We start from the raw sequence: 16519 nt of genomic DNA, 5'->3' as shown, positions 1-16519 counted from the left end.
ATTACAACAAAATATACATGAATATTGATAAATATATGTGAATTATACATTATGATCATATATGATTAGAATAGCAAATTACAGGAAAGTCGCATTCTAATCATGTGGATGTGGCGCCATCTAGTGGCAGTTTACAGAAATGACAAATCCGATTAGTGCAGACTAATTGAAAGGTCGAAGAGCATCAATTCAGGTTGATTAGATTATTTGTCCCAGTTGTGTCCTGCAGCCGCTTTTTACTCACTTATGTCATAAACATCTCATCAAAATGTAATCAAGTCTGGAAAGTATTTCAATAGTTCAAAGTGTTGGTAAATAGATCGTATATTTTGTTGCATAGCAGGTAAGATCAAGGGAAAAGATGATGGAATTATTTTATGGAACAAATTTATTTAGAGCAGTATTTTGTGCAAGGGTTAAAATAAAATAAAAAGTCATATAATATTCATAATGCCAACATGAAACAAGCGAAAACAGTGAAAAGAAAAGTCATTAGGGAATACGAGGAAGTGGAGGTGATGACTTTTATTTTTGTAAATGAGCACATGGAGGAAGAAGAAGGGACAATTTAAGAGGTTTCCAATTTAGGCTTGGTCTGCCTGGCCCGTGTGGCAGGGGGGCGGCGTGTACGTGCCCTCCTTCACCATCTTGTCACGCTGCTGGCGGACGGCGAACAGACGCTCATGCTGCGAGGGGGGAAGAGACGAGGAAGACGTGAGACATCATGCGGACGTCACGCCGTCTCGGGCTTCTTTAGTTATAAGTATGGTTCCCACTCTACCAGAACTTACATAGTCGATACCTGTCAATTTCCTTATTTGACACCACAATAAAGTTAACTGAACCAATGTTCCTATCCTCACCTTTGGTCATGAGCTTTGGGTTATGACTAGAGATGTCCGATATTATCTAATATCGATAAATGCTTTAAAATGTAATATCGGAAATTATCGGTATCGGTTTCAACCCACCGATTTTCCCGGTAGACTCCCGAATTTCAGAGCCCCTCCCAAAAATCTCCTGGGGCAACCATTCTCCCGAATTTCTCCCGATTTCCACCCGGACAACAATATTGGGGGCGTGCCTTAAAGGAGACTATTATATATGTCTCCGTTATCCATAGGTCTATCTATAACCCATAAAGTAGGCAGGCACGGAGCTATTTCTCAGCGTGTGTTTATTCCAGCTGGAACGTTAATACACTGACACATAACATTCCCCTACGACAAGTAGTAATGTCTAAAAACATAACAGAGACGAAGCAGAAGAACGAAGAAGAGACATGGCGACGACGAGTAAGAAGAAGTACGCTTGCAAGTTCCAAAATGATTGGACAAAATAATTTCAGTTCATCCAGGACAGCTCGAAGGGGAAGGGGGTATGCTGCCTGCACATTTTGTAGATCAGACTTCTCGGATATACTCATTCATGAACGGATTATTTATTTATACATCAATCAATCAATCAATCAATGTTTATTTATATAGCCCTAAATCACAAGTGTCTCAAAGGGCTGTACAAGCCACAACGACATCCTCGGTACAGAGCCCACATACGGGCAAGGAAAACTCACCCCAGTGGGACGTCAATGTGAATGATTATGAGAAACCTTGGAGAGGACCGCATATGTGGGTAACCCCCCCCCCCCAGGGGATATATATATATATATATATATTAGGGCTGCAACTAACAACTAATTTGATAATCGATTAATCTGTCTATTATTACTTCGATTAATCGATTAATAATCGGATAAAAGAGACAAACTACATTTCTATCCTTTCCAGTATTTTATTGGGGAAAAAACAGCATACTGGCACCATACTTATTTTGATTATTGTTTCTCAGCTGTTTGTAAATGTTGCAATTTATAAATAAAGGTTTATTTTAAAAAAAATTAATAAATAAATAAAATAAAATAAGTAGCCTCTGCGCATGCGCATAGCATAGATCAGGGGTGTCCAAACTTTTTCCACTGAGGGCCGCACACGGAAAAAACAAAGCATGCGGGGGCCATTTTGATATTTTTCATTTTCAAACCATAACAAAATATATGGATTTTTTAAAAAAATGTTTTTACCTTTAGGGCTTCCGGGGACAATAAAGGGTCTAAGTCATTAAAATGTTAAAAACAAGTCAAATTATTATTATTTTTATTTATTTAACGCTTACAGTAAATCTCTTCAGTATATCAACTTCAGGTTGATATAAAGTAAAAAAAAAAAAAAAAAAAAAGGTTTTATGCCTTTTCTGTCAAAAACAACTTTGTTTTTTATAATAAAACTGAAATATGCAGTATTTCCCCCACTGCCCAAAACATTCAGAAAGCAATGTTTGATGTGAAGTAATTAGAGCCTTAAAAAGATCAATAATGCAGGACGCCATTGATTTTAATTCATTATTATTTTTGAGTAATCACAGTGAAAAGATAAATAAAATTCCATTAAATATATTTGGGATCCAAAAGGTGCCCCACTCATATAAAGTGATACATTTTTATTAGTTTTTTTTTTTTACTTTCAACACTTAAGTTACAAGATCAACTTCAAATATATCTGTCGATTTTACGTTTGAACTATTATTTTGTTTGTTTTATGCTCTTTTGTCAAAGTAAACGTTGATGTTTTTGTATGGCAACCACACAATATATGCAATATTTTCCACATAAAACATTTTAAAGTGAAATATTTGAAATAATTGGAGCCTTTAATAGGTCAATAATTCATTATAACATTGATTTTTTTTTTTTTTGAGCAATGGCAAAAAAAGTAAAATAAAGACAGACCAAAGAAAAAAAACAGCCTGCATGGCAGCTTTGTGTCAACATTGAAACTTTTGCTAGTTAGATTTCACCTCATTCCACTTTTTTTAATGTTTTTTAAATTTTTGCAATATCATTTCCAGAATGTGTGGCGGGCCGGTAAACAATCAGCTGCGGGCCGCAAATGGCCCCCGGGCCGCACTTTGGACACCCCTGGCATAGATCCAACGAATCGATGACTAAAGTAATCACCAACTATTTTTATAATCGATTAAATCGATTATAAAAATATATATATATATATATATATATATATATATATACACATACACTACCGTTCAAAAGTTTGGGGTCACCCAAACAATTTTGTGGAATAGCCTTCATTTCTAAGAACAAGAATAGACTGTCGAGTTTCAGATGAAAGTTCTCTTTTTCTGGCCATTTTGAGCGTTTAATTGACCCCACAAATGTGATGCTCCAGAAACTCAATCTGCTCAAAAGAAGGTCAGTTTCGTAGCTTCTGTAACGAGCTAAACTGTTTTCAGATGTGTGAACATGATTGCACAAGGGTTTTCTAATCATCAATTAGCCTTCTGAGCCAATGAGCAAACACATTGTTACATTAGGACACTGGAGTGATAGTTGCTGGAAATGGGCCTCTATACACCTATGTAGATATAGCACCAAAAACCAGACATTTGCAGCTAGAATAGTCATTTACCACATTAGCGATGTATAGAGTGTATTTCTTTAAAGTTAAGACTAGTTTAAAGTTATCTTCATTGAAGAGTACAGTGCTTTACCTTCAAAAATAAGGACATTTCAATGTGACCCCAAACTTTTGAACAGTAGTGTATATATATATATATATATATACCGGTATATATATGAAATACTTGAAAATATATACACCCCCCGCTACCCCCAAAACACACACACACACCCCCACAACCCCCACCCCCCCATCTCCCGAATTCGGAGGTCTCAAGGTTGGCCAGTATGAACCAACCTTGCTTCGCAACTTCCGCTTTCTTCCCACAAAAGAACATTTAAAAAAATACAACGTTCTACCAAACTCGTTGTTTATTGATATTGATTACGTGTGTATCGCAATACATATTGATATACTTTTATCACCCGGCCCTAGTATTAACATTTCCCCCTTTTTTTATTTTATGCCTTTTTGCTCTATCCAAGTTTTTGGTTTATTTTATTTCTCTAAAGTGCCGTAAAAAATGGTGCGTTCAGCAAATGGCCCCCAGGCCACACTTTGCCTTCCTAGTGAAATAAGTAAAGTCATGGCGTTGCCAAGCGACCGATGAGTGCCTTTAAGTTGTGTTTTATTAGCACTTCTAGAAGCGATAAAGGTTGGAGTAATGCACACTCCCTGGGCTTGTGGTGGCGGATCTTTGCTCTCCCTCACGACGACGAATGCTTTCGTGACCGCCTGTATTTGATTATGGAACAAATGCATGACGCAAGACACAATATGGTCGTCTAGTTCTTCACTTACGATCTTCTTCTGGTGCAGACACTCGTAGAAGTCCTCAAGCTCCAGCTGGCACTCCTTCTTGGCGCGGGTCTGCCCGATGCCGTGGGCGCATTCGATCCACTCCTTCTCGAATGCGTGGCAGCGGACCGCCCGCTTGTACGGCTGCTCACTGGTCCGCAGCAGCGCCCAGCGGTCGATGTTGATGCCCAGACGCGACTGCAGGTCCAGAAAGGGCATGGTGGCGACTGACGGGGCTCGGAGGGCGATGCTGGGAAAACACCAGGAGCAAAATGAGCTCTTGTTTACCTCTATTGTTACATTTAGGGATGTGCCCATCAGGGTTTTATTCTGCCCATTCCAATCATCCATGAGTGACATCGGCCAACCAATCACATGTATTAACCATAAATCTTGAAAATGTCAACACAATATTAAAACTGGTTCCCTATTCTCTTCCTGTGTGTAACATGTTCAGCCTCGTTCTCCAGTGATAATACTTAGTGATACCTAAGATACAAAGAAATGCAGTTATTTGCCGTAATGGAGGTACAAAGATTGTGTATTCGATGTGAGAGGTATCACTCCTGTTTATTTTTGTTGGCTAAACTGTTGCACTGAACCACACGGTGTTGTTAGAGGATATCAAAGCGTCTTTATTTGACTTTATCTTCATTAGCCAAACTGCTTGGAGTTTTATATTAGTATCAAAAAGTTAACACCATGTTTTTACATTACTTTTGGGTTTTTCCATGTCACAAAGGTATTACTTTAAAATAGGGCTGGGCGATACGGCCTTTTTTTAATATCTCGATATTTTTAGGCCATGTCACAATACACGATATATATCTCGATATTTTTGCCTTAGCCTTGAATGAACACTTAATGCATATAATCACAGCAGTATGATGATTCTATGTGTCTACATTAAAACATTCTTGTTCATACTGCATTAATATATGCTCATTTTAAACTTTCATGCAGAGAGGGAAATCACAACTAAGTAAATTTACCAAAAGTGTATTTATTAAACAGTTATTAAGCAGTGGCACAAACATTCATGTAATTCCAAACAGAAAGTGCAAGATTGTCAGAGACATTTTAAAACAAGGTATTAGTGAACTTTTGTGCATGATGTCACTAAGACGACATATCAAAACAACACTAAATTAAAGTGCACTTTTTGTACAGAACGCAACTACAATAGTTTAAAACAAATAAAGTGCACTTTTGTGCATGATGTCACACAAGATATTTCAATAAGTGTCAAATAAAAATGAGCTGCATAATAGGAAATCAAATAGTGTATGTCCTTCGCTATGTGGTAGGTTCCTGCGGACGTTAACTCCTTCTGTTGTTATTTGTTTCATACGGCGTTGATGTGGAAATGGTTACCTCAGCATTTTGTGGGTGTGGCACCGAACGGAGATGTTGACATGCGGAGTTTCAAGCACTCTTCATTCTCTAGCGGGTGACTTTTCAAATGATGCTACATATTAGCAGTAATACTACTTTTTGTAGCAACGCTTTTGCCCCACACTTGACATATTACGGTTGTCGGTTCGACATCTTCCCGCTTGAAGCCAAACCACCGCCAGACGATGGACCCCCTGCTGTTTTTCTTGGGAATTAATTCTTCCTTCATTTGTTACCAGATTCGCACCTTCTTTCTCTCGTATTACCACTCGCACCATGCCGCTACCTCTCTGCTCCGCGAGGGCGTATACGTATGTGACGTGTGTAAGAAGGTGCGCTTGCTTTATCTCTCTGTGAGATATCCCGCGATATATCGAGTATATCGATATATCGATACCCTACGGTGAAATAACTTTTGTTACAACATCTATGTCGTTTTACAATTGACTTAAAAGTTGCTAAACGAGGTAACAATATGATTGATCCCAACTCAATTACATATTCAACACCTATAGAGTTCACCATTTTTCTATCGATTAATCTATAGATAATTTTTTTCGATTAATCGGTTAATTATAGATTATTTTTTTCGATTAATCTATAGATTATTTTTCCTTTTGCCGATTATTTTTTTATTCAAAATGAAGATGAAAAAATAAATGTAGGCCCGTTTTTTCAAAAGGCATGGCTTTTATTTACAAAAAAAAAGAAGTATGGCCACTCAGTCAACATTGACAACAACATGACTAAATATTCTGTAACAATGTAAACATTTAAAACTTTTAACATTTAACAAAATTAAAAGTAGCTTATTTGCTTTTTAATGTGCAAATATAAAAGTCAACATCCAGTGCAAATTGTAATATTCTGCAATAGTATAAGCATTTCAAAAGTAAAAGTATTGCTTATTTTGCTTTAAAATGTGCAAAAATAAAGATAAACATCCAATACAAAAAAGTGCAAAACGAAATATTCTGTAACAACAGTGTAAACATTTCAACAAAAGTGAAACTATTGCTTATTTGCTAAAATGTGCAAAAATAAAGATAAACATCCAATACAAAAAAGTGCCAATCTAAATATTCTGGAGCACTGTAAACATTAAGTATTGCTTTTAAAATGTGCAAAATAAACATCCAGTCCAACACAGTACACAATAACCAATTCTACTCATTCCAGTGAGTGACTAACAGTTGTAATGAAGAAAGGTTAGCATGTGTACATGTTTGGTTCTTTTCTTGTTTACAATATTCCCAGCAGCTGAAAATAGGCGCTCAGAAGGGGTCGATGTGGCTGGAACTGAGAGGTAATTAGCCTTCACCTCAAGCCAGGACTGCGAGTGAGCTGAGCTGCAGTTTATATTTCTAGAAGGTCAACGGGCTCACAGTGATGTTACTAGTAGTTGACTGGGAGGTGTTTATTATCATTTGGGGAGAGTCCGCTGCCTGATGCTCACCTGCTAAACACCTATCTGCTCCACGCTGAAGCGCTGACTACATGCGCTCTGAATACACACTGCTGATTGGCTGATAATGCTCCGTGTGTACCAATCAGATGGTTGTGTGGGTGGGACAATGCTGCGTGTGTACCAATCAGATGGTTGTGTGGGTGGGACAATGCTGCGTGCTGAGACAGAGGCAGAGGAGCGAAGCAGCTTGTTAGACTTTAGCAGCTAAAGTTAGCTTTAGCTTAGAAACTCGTTCGGTACACCCCCGTGCCGAACCGAAAGCCCCGTACCGAAACCGTTCAATACAAAACACGTACCGTTACACCCCTAGCAGATACAAATGACACATTCATGTTTTTGTGTAATGATGACAACGTATGCTAGTTGATGGTTTTCTTTTCAAATGTTCGTTCATAGCCGTTGTGCTGCTATGATAGGCCATTTCCGCTCGACACAGTGTGCATACAACAACATTATTAGGCCGTTTATTGAAATACTCCCACACTTTTGACCACTTTTGGCATGCTTTTCCCCCCTCGCTCGCACCGCTCGCATCGTCTGCTTTGATCGTCTGCTTTGCGGTCCGCCATGACGGTAGTGTGACGTAAATATGCGACTGAAAATAATACAGCTCTCCAAAAAGTGCACTTCTGCTGCTATTTGACATAACTGTTTGTTATGATGCTTTGACATTTTTGCACTTTATTTCTTTATTGAAAGAAAATTCTATGAAGAGAAAAGTTCTTTGCAAATGTGGTTACAATGCTAAAAAAATGAAAAGTTAAAGCTAAAAAAAGAAATACACTTTATTGAGTTAACATTATTTCTTTATAGGAGGAAAAATGTTATGAGCGAGAGAATATAACAACTACACTACCCAGCATGCAACGGGAGTTACGAGCATGCGCGGTAGCCCCGAAGAGTGTTGCATGTTGCCACGCTGTGAAAGTAAACGTCAAGAACTCAGCCAACACGCCTCGTCTGCATTATTTATAATTAGACAGACAACACATCTACAGTGTGATTTTGTTTTGTTTACAAGGAAAGAAAAACAAAAGTTAAAAAAGGGAGATATGTTGTATATATATGTATGTGCTGCGGTTGTTTTAAGAACGTTGCGACAGCTGCCGTAAAGGAGGTGCGTTGCTAGCCTGGTTGCTATGTTTCCGGTTGGTCGTAAAAGTGTTCGTCATGTGTTTTACCCTGCTAAAATCTCTCAGTAAATTTATTCGATGGACGATAGCTTTTGTTTTGAACTTTATTACACCTTGGAGCGCTTTTTCCCGTCCATTGTTTTCCTGCTTTCGCTATCTGCGCCTAATGACTGAGCTACGTGACGTCAATTCTTGTGATGTCCCACGGAGCATTTCTGGTCGGGACGGGATTCGAATAAAGAATCAACTCTTTTCCTTTACTATAGCGGTCTCGATAACGGGTACCGGTTCTCAAAAAGGGATTCGAGTCCGAGGACTCGGTTCTTTTCTTATCAAACAACCGGGAAAACCGGTTTCGAGTATCATCCCTAATTTTAAACCACCTCGGATACTATATCCTCTTGAAAATGAGAGTCGAGAAGGCGAAATGGACATTCACAGTGACTTTTATCTCCACGACAATACATCGACGAAGCTCTTTAGCATGAGCTAACGTGATAGCATCTGTCTCAAATGCAGATAGAAACAAAATAAATAAATCCCTGATTGGAAGGATAGACAGAAGATCAACAATACTACTATCAGGAGACACCGAACCAAACACTGGACATGTAAATACACGGTTAATGTGTATTCGACGCCTGTCGAAGCCTAGCAATGCTGTTGCTAACGACGCTAACTTAACAACGGGACCTCGTCAGAGCTATGATAAAAACAATAGCGCTCCACCTACGCCAGCCAGCCCTCCTCTGCTCATCAACACCCGTGCTCACCTGCGTTCCAGCGATCGACGATGCGGTCGGCAGCCCGGAGACATAGGAAGTCAAGGTGAGTTCGCCGCTAGCGCGTCTGCTATCCAACAAAATCCTCCTTGTTGTGTTGCTACAGCCAGCCGCATACACCGATCCCACCTACAACGTTCTTCTTTGCAGCCTCCATTGTTCATTAAACAAATTGCGAAAGATTCACCAACACAGATGTCCAGAATACTGTGGAATTATGAAATGAAAACAGAGCTTTTTCTACGGGCTCCGAATACTTCCCTTGCCCTCGTGACGTCACACGCATACGTCAGCATAATAAAACGTTTTCAACCGGAAGTGTGGCGGGAAACACTTTATAAGTTAACCCGGCCGTATTGGCATGTGTTGCAATGTTAAGATTTCATCATTGATATATAAACTATCAGACTGCGTGGTCGATAGTAGTGGGTTTCAGTAGGCCTTTAATTCCCAAGAAAAACAGCACGGGGTCCATCGTCTGGCGGTGGTTTGGCTTCAAGCGGGAAGATGTCGAACAGACAACCGTAATTTGTCAAGTGTGGGGCAAAAGCGTTGCGACAAAAAGTAGCATTATTGCTAATATGTAGCATCATTTGAAAAGTCACCCGCTAGAGAATGAAGAGTGCTTGAAACTCCGCGTGTCAACATCTCCGTTCGGTGCCACACCCACAAAATGCAGAGGCAACCATTTCCACATCAACACCGTATGATTAGGAGTGACAGATTGTTTGGTAAACGTATAGCATGTTCTATATGTTATAGTTATTTGAATGACTCTTACCATAATATGTTACGTTAACATACCAGGCACGTTCTCAGTTGGTTATTTATGCCTCATATAACGTACACTTATTCAGCCTGTTCTTCACTATTCTTTATTTATTTTAAATGTTTTTCAAATGTCTATTCTTGGTGTTGGGTTTTATCAAATAAATTTCCCCCAAAAATGAGACTTATACTCCAGTGCGACTTATATGTTTTTTTCCTTCTTTATTGTGCATTTTTGGCCGGTGCAACTTATACTCCGGAGCGACTTATACTCCGAAACATATGGTATATGCATCAAGTGTTCATTCAAGGCTAAGGCAAAATATGGAGATATATATCGTGTATCGTGACATGGCCTAAAAAATATCGAGAAATTAAAAAAAGGCCATATCGCCCAGCCCTACTTTACCGTTCTCAATATTGAAGTTAAGAAAGTGAGTTAGATATCATACGAAAAGGTATTTTTGATGCTTTATCTGATTTTACACGCTTCTTTGTACTGTGTTTAATAAGGTTCACATACCAATAAGAGACCTAACATTTCATATTTTCATGAGGTATGGAAGACAGTTTTGTTTAACAAACGTAAACAAGTTTGTTCGTCTGTAAGTAAAATATGTAATATTGATCCCAGTGCTTATATTTACACTTCATAATGTATTCTTAAGTTTTAATTTTTAAGTTTGCATACAAAATATGAGTTGTGGACAGCAACATGTGTGTGCATGTTGTGACGTATTTTATTTGTTTAGGGTTAAAATATATTGGCCAAAATAAGTAGCGAAAGGGACAAGCGGTAGAAAATTAATGAATGGAAGTAGCTCTCGCATTAGCGTTTGGACTTTTTCTGTCTAATGTCAAATATCACCAACACAACATGAAACATTTTATTTACAAAAACAGGTATTTATTATATTAGCAAGTTAGCATGTTAGCTGGCCAACGCTCCTCTTCAATGACAGACATGCTAAAAACAAGTCGATATTTTCTGTCACTGGTGCTAATTATTACAGTATCTTTACATTTTATCTTCCGAAATAAAGTGTCACTAAAATACCGCAATATAACAGCAAAAAAATCAAACAATTACCGTGTTTTGCAGTCGTCGATTTAACCTTTCTCCGGAAGCAAGCCACTTGCTTTACGACTGTCCCACAGAGTGCCGTAAAGTAACAGAACGTGTCGTGGAGTTAGTTCATTGGCAGTGAGTGCATTGCCGCCATCTAGCGGACAAAAGTGAGAAGCACTAAGAAGGTTAAATAGTGGAGATGGGATATATGTCTCTTTGAGGATACCTTCTCAAGACTGACTCGTTATTTTAATTATATCGTTTTTATTGTTCTGTTTTAATTGTTTTAATGTTAATATGTCTTGTTTTTGTGCATGATGTAACTTTGTGTTTTATTTGCTGCTGTCCAGAGGTGGGACCAAGTCATTGCTTTGCAAGTCACAAGTAAGTCTCAAGTCTCGAGTCAAGTCCCGAGTCAAGACAGGCAAGTCCCGAGTCAAGTCCAAAGTCAAGACTAGAAAGTCTCAAGTCAAGTCCCAAGTCCTGCATTTTGAGTTTCGAGTCCTTTCAAGTCCTTTTAACCACAGACTAATATTTTTACACAGATTGTGTATGCTTTTAAAACGCTGTATTTATTTATTAAAACAAGTGCATTTGAAATTGCAGGAAAAAAATAGTGCTGACATTGCAATTCATAATAGCACTATTAACCAGTCATTTTAATAGTTTAAACAATTTTAAACATTTAACTCATTCCTTTACAGAATAAACACATTTGCAAAAACAAACATTAACATACTATTGGTTGTATTTTATGAAAATAACATTACCACAAAGTTGAGAAGGAGCAAAGATCTTCAATATTTGTATGTGAGAATCACAAAGAAATCTTCCAGGGGAGGATGACGCCCCTACAGGGGTTTGGTTTACAAACTTTCAGCCCCACCTAAAACAAAATTCACCAGCCGCCACTGATTATGATGCATTCTCATTTTAGGCAAAGTATAAGACAATACTTTCTTAACAGTATAATTGTAACCAGGAATAAGTCTTCAAGTAACAATATTCAAATACTAACATTGTTGGGTAAGACAGCATTTGGTTTTATTCTGAATCCAGTGAAACAGATTGGTGGTTTTAGCTGATATAAAGACTTTCAGGTGTTTATATATGTTTAAGTATTTGGCAGACGCTTTTATCCAAAGCGACATACATAAAAAATAGATATAAAACAATCACTGTAAACATGATCATTTAAGGGAAGAATGTAATACAAAATATCAATACAAAGTGTCAAGACAGAATAAACTCTCTGCTGCTGCAGCAACAGAGTTACAGTATATAGGTCCCTAAAATATATAGATATCTAATGTATTCATACATTGTTTATGTAGGATATACGCATGTAAATATAATCTAATCCTATTGTTCCTTCAACTTAAAAATAGCTGACCGTTTTTTTCCCCCTTCTCTGGGATTGTATTCCCAGTTTTGATCTCGGACGTCTGGTCACTTATAGCATATAAGAATATTATATTACTGTTAAGCAAACTATGAATAATAAAAACGCCAAAACATGTGTCCGTTATCATAGCTACACGTATGACAAAAAAACGCGTGAAAATCAGTGGTATTCAGTGAGGTAAGATGAATTAAATGCGCTGACAGTTCATTGCTCCTGCCAAATGAATTGCACTGAGTGGAGCGGATCACCACTCCAAGATGGCGGCTCCGCGTCTCGTCTGCGCCAGTAGGCAGTAGCGCTCAATGCTGCGTACCCTTATAAGATGTCTATGGTTATAACGTTAGCAGTGAGTTTGCAGCTTCACTGATTTAACTACACAGCAAATAAAAGTCATGTTACTTAGCCAATAAACGTTATCTTACATTCAAAACTTACCCTTCTTTGTGCAACTTCAAATGTCGAACGAAGTTGGAAGTTGTTGCGTCTCCGTCTGTAATATTCGAACTGCGTGATTTGCATACGGCAATTCGTTTTTTGTTGACCAAGTCGTAGTTTTTATACCCGAACGAAACCAACTTTGGCATAATTGTTTCTCACTGCCGCGTTGTTTGACAACTCATGTTCGGTGGTTGTCCTGCAATTTGATTGGATGAGAGCTGTGGGATGAAAACAACGTAGATTTAATTTGATTGGCTGTTGTACTGAGAGCACACCAGCTGACAAGCAGCACACACGCTTATAGACACAGACGTAGAAAATGAAAGATACGGAGCGCTCCCAAATAACTTTTTAAGGTTTGGGTTTTGGGGAAAGTAGCAAGTCATGTCAAGTCAAAAGCCTCAAGTCCAAGTGAAGTCACAAGTCATTGATGTTAAAGTCTAAGTCGAGTTGCAAGTCTCTTTACATTTTGTCAAGTCGAGTCTAAAGTCATCAAATTCATGACTCGAGTCTGACTCGAGTCCAAGTCATGTGACTCGAGTCCACACCTCTGCTGCTGTCTCTTAGCCAGGATGGATATTTTTTAAAGCTACATGCAAAATATATAAAGGATACATTACAAATAAAAATGAAGGTACACAAACAATTCAGAATAATGTACAAAATGGGCTTTTCGAAAGAATATGATGTGTATTTTGAAAAAGAAAAGCCACCACAAATAAGCAAGGATGTGCACTTCTCTGTGAAGCGCTTTGAGTGTCGAGAAAAGTGCTATATAATCCATTATTATTATTATTATCATCATCTAAAAAAAAAAACAGCAACAACAACAAATTTGCATGGACATGGATTGCGCACAATATAATCAAAATCCGATAAATATATCATACATACATACATATATATATATATATATATATATATATATATATATATATATATATATATATATATATATATATATATATATATATATGTATAGACATATACATACATATATATATACATATATATTATATATACATATATATATACATATACATATATACATACATACACATATATACATATATATACATACATACCTGTATATACATACATATATATATGCATATATATGTACATATATACATACATATATACATATACATATATACATACATATATATATATATATATATATATATATATATATATATATATATATATATATATATATATATATATATATATACATACATATATATACATGTATATGTATATATATATATATATACATACATATATATATATATATATATATATATACATACATATATATATACATGTATATGTATATATATATATATATACATACATATATATATATATATGTATATATATATATATATACATACATATATATATATACATATATATGTACATATATACATACATATATATATATACATACATATATATATATATATATATACATATATACATACATATATATATATATATATATATATATATATATATATATATATATATATATATATGTATGTATATATATACACATATATATGTACATATATACATACATGTATATATATATATATATATATATATATATATATATATATATATATATATATATATATATATATATATATATATATATATATACATATGTACATATATACATACATGTATATACGTATATATATATATTTATTAATTTTTTCTAAATATATACATACATATATATATATACATATATACGTATACATATACATATATATATAAAGTAAAGGACAATATATAATATATACACATATACTTCAATCTTTTGTATTTATATGTAAGTAAATATTTGAATATATAATATAAAATTACTGAAAAATCCATCCATCCATCCATCCATTTTCTACCGCTTGTCCCTTTCACTGAAAAATCACTTTGATAAAATATATAAATCAGTAGAGTATTCAATTGATTATATTTATCTAATAAATTGATCTAATCGTATAATCATATACAATGAATTAAAACAATGTAATTATATATACATAGACTATAGAAGCAGCTCAAATTCCCAGAGTAGATAGCCCACACTACCCTGAGACCTGATATTGTTCTGTGGTCTAAAAGGAACCAAACAGGTGGTGCTTATCCTACGAATGCAAGGTCAAGAAATACCAAACCCTCATCCTCGAGAGCCAGCAAAATGGATGGAAGGCCTGGAGGTGGGCTGTAGAGGCTGTGCGGGGCCCTCGGACTGCTAGGGATCGAGGGGCTGGCTATGACGCTGCTGGTAGCCAACACCACTAAAAGGGCAGAGGAAGCATCACGCTGGATTTGGATACAAAGAAAGGTGCGGTGGCACCTACTGAAGGACTAGGGACATATAGTTGCGTGGCATTCAGCGGCCGTAGAGGTATGATGCCGGATCTGCCGTCGAGCCCCTCCGAAGCGTCATTCGACGAAACGTTAATGACGGGGGGTGCCCTTTTGAGGACCTAGAGACACCAACCAACTCATGTCCAGTTGAGGTATGCGGTCAAGCTTAGTCTTACCTCCAAATTCTTCAGGACAAGCTAAAATCATCAGCCCGGAGGTTGGGTCTTGGGCGCAGTTGGGTGTTCCAACAGGACAATGACCCCAAACACACATCAAAAGTGGTAAAGGAATGGCTAAATCAGGCTATAATTAAGGTTTTAGAATGACTTAAACGTGATGGACAATGCTGAAGAAACAAGTCCATGTCCGAAAACCAACACATTTAGCTGAACTGCACCAATTTTGTCAAGAGGAGTGGTCAAAAATTCAAGCAGAAGCTTGTGGATGGCTACCAAAAGCGCCTTATTGCAGTGAAACTTGCCAAGGGACATGTAAGCAAATATTAACATTGCTGTATGTATACTTTTGACCCAGCACATTTGCTCACATTTTCAGTGGACCCATAATAAATTCATAAAAGAACCAAACTTCATGAATGTTTTTTTTGTGACCAACAAGTATGTGCTCTATCACTCTGTCACAAAAAAAATAAGAGTTGTAGAAATAATTGGAAACTCAAGACAGCCATGACATTATGTTCTTTACCAGTGTATGTAAACTTTTGACCACGACTGTATATATAAATAAATCAATATAATCTATGGGATTTTTGAGTGATATATATATATATATATTGCTTAAATAATGGGTTGCGTGAAAAAAAAAACTTGGAGTTTTATTTGATCAAGAAAGCAATCACTGGTAACAGTTATAAAATGTGGATACAAATAATTTGAATAAACCTCAATATTACTCAATTGGTGGCAACTATTATTTCTATTTTTGTTGCCTTTTCATTGTAAACATTGTACAAGGTGGCGCCATTTGATGCAATATCACTATCTCTGATTGGCACCTATTTGTAGCATCATAGCATGAATTGATTAACATGGACCCTGACTTAAACAAGTTGAAAAAATTATTGGTGGTCAATTGTATGGAATGTGTACTGTACTGTGCAATCTACTAATAAGACTTTAGGAACAAAAACATACACAAACAGGTAGGAGCAAAATGTATATAAAAAGTATAACTAAACTTGTAAATTTGGACACACAATAAAGATGCAAATACAAAACTGTACTACCCTCCCTGGTGTTGAACGACTTTACATCAGATCAATGAACCAGAAAAGTGAATCGGACACACATACAAACGGCTCTCATCCCTCACCTAATTTGCGCCGTTCCAAAGACTTGGTTCGTTCACAAACGTCACATCCACGATATGTGACAATTCGCATGTAACG

The 16519-nt window shown here is 36.6% G+C and overlaps 1 protein-coding gene across 2 annotated transcripts; it reads right to left on the bottom strand.

Moving 5' to 3' along the window:
- Positions 1–510: 510 nt before the first annotated feature.
- Positions 511–12899, bottom strand: ndufs5 (NADH:ubiquinone oxidoreductase subunit S5). 2 transcript variants are annotated; one of them, XM_062046294.1, is made up of 3 exons: positions 12727–12899; positions 4275–4521; positions 511–686 (listed from the first exon to the last, which is right to left on the bottom strand). In XM_062046294.1, the coding sequence occupies exons 1-3, from the start codon at positions 12873–12875 to the stop codon at positions 585–587; spliced, it is 498 nt and encodes a 165-aa protein (XP_061902278.1). In that variant the 5' UTR covers positions 12876–12899; the 3' UTR covers positions 511–584. The 2 variants fall into 2 exon arrangements, with proteins under 2 accessions (XP_061902278.1, XP_061902279.1); XM_062046295.1 differs by lacking the exon at positions 12727–12899 and adding an exon at positions 10908–11036.
- Between the last annotated feature and the right edge of the window lie 3620 nt (positions 12900–16519).

This window comes from Entelurus aequoreus, linkage group LG05, assembly GCF_033978785.1.
Source record: "Entelurus aequoreus isolate RoL-2023_Sb linkage group LG05, RoL_Eaeq_v1.1, whole genome shotgun sequence".
Classification (NCBI taxonomy): domain Eukaryota; kingdom Metazoa; phylum Chordata; class Actinopteri; order Syngnathiformes; family Syngnathidae; genus Entelurus; species Entelurus aequoreus.
This window is presented reverse-complemented; position numbering and strand designations above follow the sequence as displayed.